The sequence below is a fragment of the Chelonia mydas genome, chromosome 2, assembly GCF_015237465.2.
Source record: "Chelonia mydas isolate rCheMyd1 chromosome 2, rCheMyd1.pri.v2, whole genome shotgun sequence".
NCBI classification, from domain to species: domain Eukaryota; kingdom Metazoa; phylum Chordata; order Testudines; family Cheloniidae; genus Chelonia; species Chelonia mydas.
The window spans coordinates 109,626,968-109,638,645 of NC_057850.1; the positions used below are offsets into that span (position 1 = coordinate 109,626,968).

An 11,678-nucleotide genomic window follows, 5' to 3' on the forward strand; every position below is an offset into this window, starting at 1 on the left:
CCCAGGCGCACACTACTCTCCCCGTTTGTTTGCCTAGGGCTGTCCGGCTGGCAGGGCCAGCGAAAGGCGCGGAAGATGCACACGACCCAGAAGGACACCACTTACACCAAGATCTTTGTCGGGGGCCTGCCTTATCACACCACCGACTCCAGCCTGCGCAAGTACTTCGAGGTGTTCGGGGAGATCGAGGAAGCCGTGGTCATCACCGACAGGCAGACCGGCAAGTCCCGGGGATACGGATTTGTAAGTCGTTGGGGGGGTTTCTTTGGGGGATCGTTTTTATCGCTGCTGCTCCGTGGCTACTTTGCATCATTTTTAGCTTGGGTCCGTTTCGTGGGTGGGAGGGATCCAGCCGCTTTCTGGGGAAACTAAAACAAGCTGGGAAGCCAGCGTTGTATCTCCTGTGGGGGGTGGGAAGACAGGTGTAGCCTGAGAAGTGCCTGAAGCCGGAAAGAAACTTCTTGTGAGGCAAAGGCCAGCATGCTGCGGCAGGGTAGATCCAGAGGGCAGCCCTAGATAAAGTGCTTGTCTGATTGGGGGGAAAGGGTACTTTGTTTTGAGGAGTTATTTAATTTTTTTGAGGGAGGGGGTAAAGAATGAGGAATCCCTGATGGAGGGGATTTGGATAGTGGTTTGTACATGAAAAGTTACATGCAGATTTCTGGCAACAAATTAGGCTAGCTGGTTGTTTACTGATATGACTTAGAAGTTTTATCTATGGTAGTACAGGGGGCTCCTATACATGTACACGCCCCTAGGATTATACTGCAGCAAACTAAAAGCTTAAAATAACCTGATTTCTGTGTCTGTTTACCAATTAAACACAGAACAAAGGAAAGGAAGGGTATTTTTTGTACTTCAATGAGTTTTAAGCTAAAGAACTCAGGTTCCTTTATTTCTGAATGAGAGCATTCACAAGGGGATGTAATGTGCTTTAACTAATGCATTTTAACTTCTTGGGCCTTTTGTTAATTTGTGTTAAAGATCCTCAGTGTCTTCATGTAAACAAACCCCATTTATCTTAATTATTCAAGCAAGCCCATTAGTTTTGTATCAAAAACATCTAGGGAGATGAGGCTTCATATTTTTCATACTGTTTTGGGGGGTGGGGAGAAGCTGGTTGTTTTAGTGAAAAGGTGAATTCTGCTGCTTTTTCAATGGAAAAAGTGGTTTAATTCATAGCATTGTATTTTGTTAAGGTCACCATGGCTGACAGAGCTGCTGCTGAAAGGGCTTGCAAAGATCCCAATCCTATCATTGATGGCAGGAAAGCCAATGTGAACCTGGCATACCTGGGAGCAAAACCAAGGATAATGCAACCAGGTGAGGAATGTCTCTTTCTCTCTTTTCTCCCTCCCCTGCCCTTCAACAAAATTTCTGAGAAGAACAAAACTTCAGTCTGAGTTAAAGTTTTTTTTAAAAAAAGTCCCTCTCAGGCAATGCCAAAACTTTCCTTGGAGTATAGTTCGTGTGTGTGTGTGTGTGTGTTAGCCAAAAAGTTATGGATTACATACAACATTAAAACTAAAGGTGTGCGTGTGTACTGTACATAGAGGAATATATGTTCCCTTTTGAGAAATTTCCTCCACACAGAATTTCCATTTTGTTGGACCCTATATTATGAATGAAATGACAAACACCATTTACAGTATAATTGAGGTGAAAGATTATTGCTAGGATACAGGACCTTCTAGATGTGCCCAGTCTTATTAACACAGTCCGTCTCTTAATGGGAACTTCTAAAACACATGGAATCTATTGCACTGAATGAAAAAAGGAATGGATTTATCACAAGGCCAGATCTGATCCAAAACTCACTCACTGATTTCATGCCCTGTTCAATACCACAGCTTGACAGCAAAATAAATGGGAATATAGTAGCGCATTAATGTTCATATTTTAAAGGGGCCAGACTGTGAACCCCTTACTGATATTGATGGGCTGTTAGTCACACGAGTAGACCCATTAACTTCAGTGGGAATACTCAGGTGACTAACTACTCACATAGTCACCTATGTGAGTACTTAGTCACCTGAGTAATCCCACTGAAGTTAATGGGTCTACTCATATGACTAAGGGGCTTGGAATCAGGCCCAATATGAATATTTCAGGAAGTAAGAAGTCAGTGTATATTACAGTATGAGTAATTCTACCCTTCCGTTTGCATGCATGGCTCCCAATGAAGTCTGTAGAAATCACATATATTCACCCAGTTACAATCCAGTTTATAATTCTTAGGCTTTAGAGTTAAGGACTAGACTTTGCTGCTAGAGAACATTTGCTTTTAAATAACAGTTGAGTGAAATTCTCCTTGTTGTTGCCAAATAAGTTGTCTTTTTGAAAATTGGCAGGAGTCAAGATCACTTTCCTCCGGTTTAGATTGTAAAAAAAAAAATTATCCAAAACACCCTTTCTGTAACCTGTGGTTCTTTGCTCTTTTGAACATCTTTACTAGTGCTTGTTAGTGAAGGTTACTGTGTGTATAGCATAAATAAGCAGCTGATGGAATGCTCATATAGAGAATGTGATGTGTTTTGTTGGTAGGTTTTGCCTTTGGTGTTCAGCATCTTCATCCAGCTCTCATACAGAGGCCTTTTGGGTAAGTCTATAAAACAGGTCCATAAACAAAGTATAACCTTGGGTGGCCTCTCACAGTACTGTCACTGACTTTATAATGTTGCCATTCAAATTTCCAGACTTAAAAACATCTACCTTGTAAATATGTTCTCTTTGGTAATGCTTTAAAGACCATAGCTGAGTCGAGTTGTCTATACGAAGTATGCAGCCCTCCCAACCCAAGCGGATCAGACTCATACCACCCTCTGATAAAAGAAAGTGGTATGACTTTATACAAGACCACTGTGCCCCCCATTTATTTATTTTTTTTCCCAGCTTGACTCAATGTTATTTATCTCTTTCTAATCTGACAGGGATCGTTTACAGTTAAGATAACTGATCAGAAGGATATGATGATAAGAGGTGGAATAGTTCTGTTTGGAATTAAACACTGTAACCAGTACACTCAAACACAAACAAGCTAAAATGGTGATTAACGATGCATGTATGTTTTTTCATATAGTCAATAGACCTCCGTGTGCTTTTTTTATTTTTTACAGAAATGAAGTGGTGTTGATAGCTAAACTGTGTGCTTTTATTTAATTGAAAGAGCTGTAGTGAAAGTTTTTTGGGGTCTCTTAATTTTGTTTTTGTTGTTGAGGAGTGTTGACTTTGCCATGGGGAGCAAAGGGACTTTTTTTTCTTGCTTTCAAGCTGTAGCCTGTGACTTCTTTTTTTTAACCATATTTGTATTTTGTATTGAGTGCTAAATTGTGTGACATCTTGATTTTTTTTTTATATAAAGAAAATCAACATATTGCTTGCATGTTTATAGTTCTTGGTTTTGTTCCTTGAGAGGGGTATGAAGGGGTGTGGAGCTCTTTTGTTTAACATTGTGCTTCCACTTGGGCTTTCTAATTCCAGTCTTTAACTTCTCCATCAGACTTTAATACGTAGTGCATTTCCTTTAAAAAAAAAAAAAAAATACAAGTATACTATTCCTAAGTACTTCTAACACTTGCTTTTTATAGACCTAAAATTAGGAGGTGAAATCTGCTTAAATTTTCTGTCCTGTACCACCTCACTAATTCACACTGACTGGGTCACTGCAAAATAATGAATTTTGCTAATTAATAAATAAGCTAACAAAGCAGGAGAATGCATCAAAGGATGTACTTTGTTCAATTACTTGACAAGTGTAGATTTAAGATACTGTACCTTGGTATTATGAAATGGCAGTAGCTGCTCCATAGTTAAAGTTGAAGCTAGCTTTTCATTCAAAGTTGATCGTTTTCCTTTTGGAAAAGTTGTGGGGATGGGAAATCCGTCTTCCAGAAACTTCACGTACAACATCTTATCTCACAGTAGAGTGGTTTAGTGGTTTTCCGGGAAGCATGGTAATAATCAGGAAACTAGTTTTGAAAATGTACCTAAAGCTCACTTATGATTTTTTATTTATTTTATTTTATTGCTTCTTATAATATTCCCAAATATATCGTGCTGGCTTTGTTGAAGGGAAGTATCTCTTAATATTCTTGGAGAAATGGTGGGGAAACTGAAAAGAATATATGATAATAATTTGATACTCGCACTAGGGAAGGGGTTACCTAGAAGGCCATGAAAGCAGGGTTACAAAGAGGAGCTGGTGGAATGCAAAGGGTGCAGCTGTGAGGAAAAGAGGAAGTTCTTGCCTAGCATAGCAAGAAAGGAGGAACGGGGACTATGTACTACTTAAGGGATTTAATAAAAATGGATTCTCTTCTCCAATCCATCAGCCTTTTCTGGTTCTAACGCACTGTATATCAATCTGAGTTAGAGACATACTTTGCAAAAAGGGGTGGTATGTGTTTTAAACTGGTAGAATCCAGTATTCATTTTTATCCTTGTTCCCTGCACCTTTTCTGTTACCTCCAGTTACAAGAGATTATACAATCTAACTTCATGTTCAAGAGATGCACTTCCAAGAATCTCCCACTAAACTCTTATTTTGATCTATGCATATATTTTAGGGGATAAAGTTAAGGCTGGGGAGAGCAGTGAAAACTGAGTGGAGTGATAGAGAGTGATGACTGGTTTCAGAGTAGTAGCCGTGTTAGTCTGTATTCGCAAAAAGAAAAGGAGGACTTGTGGCACCTTAGAGACTAACCAATTTATTTGAGCATAAGCTTTCGTGAGCTACAGCTCACTTCATCGGATGCATAAAGTGGAAAATACAGTGAGAGTGATGACTATGACAAAGGGGAACAGGCTGGGTTGTGTAAGGGCTCATTTTTCAGACATTTTAATGTTTGGGTCTGCTAAAAAGGACAGAATTTTTCTGTAAAGAGTAATATTTTGAGGTGAGAGCAGGGCTCCACTGAAACATACTTTGAGTTTTAATTTTTTCTGTGACTACTAGTAAGTGTACTTCCGTATGCTATGTAAAAGTAAGTAATATGGAACATCAGAACTGTGCTCTGCTAGTAAAAGGGAAGAGAGCGCCATTTTTGTGTGGATTAAATAGCAGAGTGCCATTTTTGCATGTGAATTAATTAGCAAAGTGCAAATTAGTGAGGTTCTACTTTGCTCTTGTCAGCAGTGCTCTGTCATAGTTCCACCTTTCAGACAAAATGCAGTTACTTTCAGCATCACATTACATCAGATTTAGTGGGAGAATATACTTAATTCTGAGTATGGTACCTCCATGGCTTTACTCTAGCTAAGAGAAGCGCGATTAGTTCCTGTTCATAAAAGACTTGTAGTTCTGGTTTCTTTTTTATATGCTATAGAGGTTAATTCTCCCACCCGGGTAACATTTCCTGATCTCACCCCCTCTTTACATCCAGAATCTCACTTACTATATGTGTGAGACCTGGCATGCTGAATCTGACCACAATCATAGAAATGTAGGGCAGGAAGGGACCTTGAAGAGTTCAGTGTTGGTTACTTATCCCACTGTGACTCATAAAAGTATAGCTTTATACTGAAACACCAAATGCTGCTATTGAATTCATTTTGAATTAATGCATTTTTTTTTTAAAGATCTTTATTTTGTTCCATTGAGGGAACATCATTGGAAAATTACGTGCATGAAGGGAGAGGTGGACATAGGATATGAATAGTTAGATCTTTTTCCCTGTTTGTGTAAGGACTGATCCTGAAGTAAATGGAAACGTTTCCACCAACTTCAATGAGAGCCGAATTAGGTCCCAAAAGGACAAACTAGCCAACGAATGGTTAGCTGATATCAAACCCTGGCTAAGTCACCTCTAAGTTTTACAAAATCCTTATCATTGATTTTAAGGGATGTAGGGAAGAGTTCTGACCTCAGCTGATAATTAAAAGATCAGGCAGCTGATAATTTTGAAACAGTTGTGGAATGAAACTGCCATGGTCAAAGAAAACCGAATGTATATATTTTTCAATATCCTGCAGAAGGCATTGAGCACAAACTTAACCCCCAAAACATGCTTGATTTTTAGTGTGTATACATAACTCTTGTTCTGGTATAAGAAGGCTGTTCAATATTGAACTTTGAATTAAATCTGCTAGTTAACTGTACTTACAAAGAACAGATGAAGCAATGCAAGATCCAGAACAGAAGGAACAGGTCTCATGCAGAGTCCAGTAACTACTTGTTCAAGAATTCAATGGTATCACAATTGTTCTGTCCATTAATACTGAATTCCTATGTATTGCAGCTATTCCAGATCAGCCTAGGCTGTCTTTTTGTTTCAATTGTATTTTGTATGCATAACATTTACAATAATATATTTGGCAGTTTACTGTTACTTATACAGCTACTATAGTATTAAACCTAATCAACATTCTAACTTTGCAAAAGTATTCTTACAGCTTAGGTTAATGAAAATCTTAAGTCTTACGGCAAGAGCACTTGTATACACCAAAATTACATGTGCTAAACCTTGCCTCTTTTTTTTTTTTTTCTTTAAGGCAGTAGCTTGAGGCAATAAACTTATGTACTACAAAATGGAAAAAATTTCCTTGCCATAAGACCGTTGTATAATTAAAATATTGTCCCAATATTATAGTGGCTATTATAAAGTAGTACTCTTTATAATAACCTGACTGTTTTATTAAGGTGTCCCAGCACAATGGGAAACTGAGGTCAAAAGATTAAAGAGCAGTGTTTCGGTGTCATTGAGATGTACGCATGCTTGCCTTTGCAGTAGATAGACGTTTACTTTGGCCTTATAAAGTCATTTTACTCTGCTTGAAACCCTTGTCTCATGACCGATGGATCAAAAATAGCCCCACTGCAGCTTACACTGTCAATCACCACATCTGAAATGGCAGGATGGTGGGGGCCTGCACAGGGTTCATGTATAATGCAGACTAAAATGCTGTTGTAAAGGGATAGTTTCGTAATTCACCACCTGTTTTGTTTCTTGGCTTAAAGGAAACAAGTCACAAGGGTTTAAGTGGGAGCATGTGTATCTTTCAATCTAGTTTTTAAAAAGAAGTTAAGTACATGTACAAGTGTTCTAAGAAATCCTCGGTAATGTCATTTGTGTTCACATAGAGAAAGAGCTAGAAATGTAGTATATCTTCTTACTGTTCAAAGTAATATTTAAGCCATAATTACTGCTGCCCATTTGCTTCTACGTGGATGTTAAACTGACTGTTGGATGTTAAATGGACTCTCTGTATCAGGGTTTAGGAAAAACCCTTGAAAAATTATTTAAACTAATAATCAAGCTACCATGTAAATTACATTTTAATTAATTTATAATCCTTTTAAAGTAGCGTGTAAGAAGTAAAAACTATGCTATGATTGTTTTTATATTCTGGTTGGTATCTAATACCAGATACTGTGTGTTTCCCTTTTGAATGGAGAGCTAAGATAGTAACATGATTAAAGGGACAGTGTCATCTTTAAAATGTTGTAAACATTTTTTTATTAATTAGTTGTAAAAATCCAGTTTCACTACTTTTTGTCATTTGTTGCTCTAATTTTCTGCAGTCATCTCAGACAATGGAAAATGAAATAACTCAATTGTGTTAAGTTATTACAACTGCAGTGTTTAGTTTACAAACTTTGCAGGGAGAAATGTTTAGTTACTGGGTTTGTCTGAGTTTAACTGTCTTTAAGCTTTACAATTTAAAAGGCCAATCAGATTTAATGCTTTGTTTTTTATAATTTTTTTAAATCTTGGGATGAATTTAGTTGACAGTGTCCCATTTAATTGAACTGTTGACAACTGGAAGTAAAACTGTTATTTTATTTTCAAAAAAACTTAAAGCTGGAGGAAGAGGACAAATGGTAGTGCTGCAATTTTCCATCTATGTTTATAATGTAAATATCATGCTAAAAGGCTGGAGTTGTCTTTGGACTCAGACGGAAAGGGAAATTTTTAACTTTCGTGCAAAGTCTAAGGCTCTGATCCTGCACTGGGAGCTGCAAAAGCAGATTTTTTTTATGGCTGTGTAGAGCCCCACTGACTTCAGTCTACTCATGGATCCAATTGAAGGATTGGGGGATTAAATGTATAATGAACATGGTATTACTCTACTCTAAAGAATGTCTTCAATATTACACGATACAATGGAATGGTGGGATTACTTTGTATGCAGATCTGTGTGATGTGAGAGGATTACTACTGTTATCAAAAGTAGTTCAATCATAGGCTAGTAAGTTAAGGAAGCAAAGTTCTCTGATTTGGAGGAGGAAATGAGAAAGTGTATCTATTGACTTGTTCAAACAGTTATTTAATGAGCCATAAACTTGTTTTTGCTTTTGTTAAACACCAGATCTATTTAGATTTAATCCTACCCCCATCTCCCAAAACTCTATGCTGTATGTCTTGCATAGAAATAAACAAGCTGGCACAAAACAGGACATCAGTGGCCTGATTGTCAAACAGGTTTGACCCTTGTGTCCTTATGACCTTTACAAAAGTGTGATGCACATGTACTTAGGAATCACTGTTATGAATTTTAATAGCATCTATGTAGCTTCTCCTCAATGGCCTCTTGTGACCAAGTGAGCTGCACTATAGTTCGTTTGGAAAGTGTGATTCGTGCTGTGTTTACCACACTTGTGAACTTTTAAACTCCTTTGTCGCCTGTGTTTTTTTTTAATTTTTAATAAGGGTGACTGAGGTTGCAGAGAAATTAATGTGTGCTGAGTCTGCATAGCAATCTAAGTAGGGTTGCCACAATGCAATTTTTTTTTTTTTTTACAAGAAGATTGGGGGGGAGTGATGAGCTACAGAATTGACCAACTAAAAAACCTGTTTAGCTGCATTATCTACTACTGGCAAACTGATTACAGTGGCTACACTGTCAAATTGCATAGTTGTTATAATAAAACCAGTCTTCATAACACAGAATTTTACTAATAGTCAGTGAAGTTAGTGAGAATTAGGGCAACAAAATCACTTACAGATTATTTTAAAAATACACAATCCAAGCTTGGATCTGGAATAAACAAATTTAACTTCTTTACAGATGTCTTAAACTGACATCCCAAATACTGGCCCTTCTAAAGATTTTAAAGTGAACACGTTTGATGTTGCTTGATGGTGTTCTGTGTAATGCTATTAAGTCATCTCCTAATGCTGGGCTTTTGAGCAATGCATCTCTTTGTGCTATTGAAATGATACATTGGTGTATTAAATAAATTTAGCTATTGTGGCAACCCTATGCTCATAACAACAACTAAATTGAGTTTGTTTTAGTTCTGAATATGGAAATAGTACTTAAAATTCGTAAGTTTTCCTCTAACTTTGTTTTCCATCTTTCAACAGGATACCTGCTCATTATGTCTATCCACAGGCTTTTGTGCAGCCAGGAGTTGTAATTCCACATGTCCAACCTACAGCAGCTGCTGCCTCCACCACGCCTTACATTGATTACACTGGAGCGGCATATGCACAATACTCAGCTGCGGCAGCTGCTGCTGCCGCTGCTGCCTATGACCAGTACCCGTATGCAGCATCCCCAGCTGCTGCAGGATATGTCACTGCTGGGGGTTATGGCTATGCAGTCCAGCAACCACTCACTGCTGCAGCACCTGGGACAGCTGCTGCAGCCTTTGGTCAGTACCAGCCACAACAGCTACAGACAGACCGCATGCAATAGCAGATGGACTTCTGAAGAAAGATAGATCTCTTTCTTTCTCTTCCTTTTTTCCAGCCTTCCAATATAAGTAGTTAATAAAAGACAATTAACATTTAACTAAGCAGCTTTAAGAAAAGCTATGCTACTGCAAAGTTAAATATTTTTTTATTCCACTGTCTTCATACAGCATGCATCCAAATCATGTTGCTATTAGGGAAGGGGTGGGTGGGGGTACCAGTTTCAGATATCAATTGAGAAGAAACAATCTATAATGTACTGTCATGAAAGAATGGCAGGAGTAACAATGGGACTTTATATTTAAAAAAAATTAAACGTGTATTTTTTACAATATCAGGGAAGCAAACTGCCTTTTACAAGTGAGAAAATATTTGAAAAAGTTAAACCAGGGAAAAAAAATCAGTGAGCAATATGTAGCCTGTATCAAGTTTAAGTTTTTTAAAACAATGTGTAAAGCACTGATTGTCATTTCTAGTTTTCACCATGGCCTATAGAACTTGTTTTAGTGAGAAAATATTTTCTCACTATCTCATTAATGGGCATCGAACAATCTGAGGAACATGGCCGGTTGATAAAATGGTGGACAGGCACCAAAGTTATTTTCTTATCTGTCCTCTGGATGAGTGGAACTATGGAGCAAGTGATGTGGAATTAATGGGTGCAACAGCTGTAGAGACAATCAATAACACAGACAGTTCTGGAAAGAACACATCACTTGTGCTCGTTTGATGAGCTTGTCACTTTCTAATCCCTCTCTCCATCCTGTTTCACTTTTGGGAAACTTTAACTGCTCGTGTCAGCTATTCTGATTCTGAAATAGGATCAGCCCTTTACTACAACAGCCTTCTCTTTCTATTTATTGCATCTGTTCATGGTTTGTGAATAAAGGCAGAAAGAAGCTTGCTGAATTTAAACCTTTAAGAACTGTTTTAAGGGAACTTCTTTTTTTTTCCTTTTTTTGAAACTTTGTACAATTTTTAGTATCTATTTCAGAATATTTAAAAATATTTATTAGAGAACATACAGTACGAGACAACTTTTGTTACTGAGATTGCAGTTCTTCAAGGGTTAATGGTATGTGATTTATACTGTGCCTTAATTGTAATGCTATTTAAAAAAGAAATATTTATTTTGAAAGTTTTACTATGCTGCGCTCTAAAGAAAGCAACTTTAGATGTGACACTGTAAAATTATGTATTCATCTCATGGCATAAATTATTTAGCAGGTTTAGATGTAGCATATTAAATATTAACCTAATCAATTAAAGAGGTTGACTTGGATTTATTTAAATTCAGTATGTGCACTGTCTGAGGGTACTCTTAAATTAACACTTTTTAGGTTTTTACATTAAATACTGCTAATTCCATGCTTTTCCCTCTTAAGTATTTTTTCATGTAGGCCTCTCAAAGACATTAGTATAGATTTTTTTTTTTCCCCCCACACATCTGTATGTAGACTATTTTTTCATTTGCTTGAGAATGCTGCTTTACATTGTCCTGTGAAACTGCAATACTTGCTATTTTTATTCTTGACCTAATTGGAATTTAATATTTTACACTGTATTGGATTTTTTTATACTTGAACAATTTCATACAAGGGAAGACAGGATAGCATTTTTATGGACTTTATCCAATGTCACTGGATTTATTTTAAGTATTCTGAATACTAGCCGGTGTTATATAATGTAGACATGACTCCTGTGCTATTTATTCAGTATGTATATTGCTTTATAACATTTCAGATCTTCTAATCTATTCACTTGTATTAAATATAATAAAAAATATTGTTGCATCCAGTCTGTTTATGTTTCTGCTCAACCAGTAGTGGAGCTCTTCTAACTGTATTTAGAAGCCTTGACTTGTTTGCAAAATTCCTGGACTGTGGGGAGAACAAGGTGTCGCATATAATGGTTTCAGAGCTGCAGACTAATGTAAATGGAGCACTGTCAAATTATATTGAGCAAATCATAAAATACAGAGATGACGTAGGGTAGAAAATACACTCTTTGGATGGACAGTTATTAAACATTTAGTGCAAGGGA

The 11,678-nt window shown here is 37.2% G+C and overlaps 1 protein-coding gene across 4 annotated transcripts; it reads left to right on the forward strand.

Moving 5' to 3' along the window:
* Window positions 1-75: 75 nt before the first annotated feature.
* Window positions 76-11,432, forward strand: RBM24 (RNA binding motif protein 24). 4 transcript variants are annotated; one of them, XR_006288669.1, is made up of 5 exons: window positions 76-243; window positions 1,200-1,323; window positions 2,545-2,599; window positions 2,931-3,045; window positions 9,306-9,443. XR_006288669.1 is itself a non-coding variant. In XM_007054876.4 (4 exons), exons 1-4 carry the CDS (start codon window positions 76-78, stop codon window positions 9,637-9,639), a joined length of 681 nt encoding a protein of 226 aa, XP_007054938.2. In that variant the 3' UTR covers window positions 9,640-11,432. The 4 variants fall into 4 exon arrangements, 2 of the variants coding, with proteins under 2 accessions (XP_007054938.2, XP_037749039.1); XR_006288668.1 differs by having other exon boundaries at window positions 2,931-3,061; window positions 9,306-9,441; XM_007054876.4 differs by lacking the exon at window positions 2,931-3,045 and having other exon boundaries at window positions 9,306-11,432.
* The last annotated feature ends 246 nt before the right edge of the window (window positions 11,433-11,678 follow it).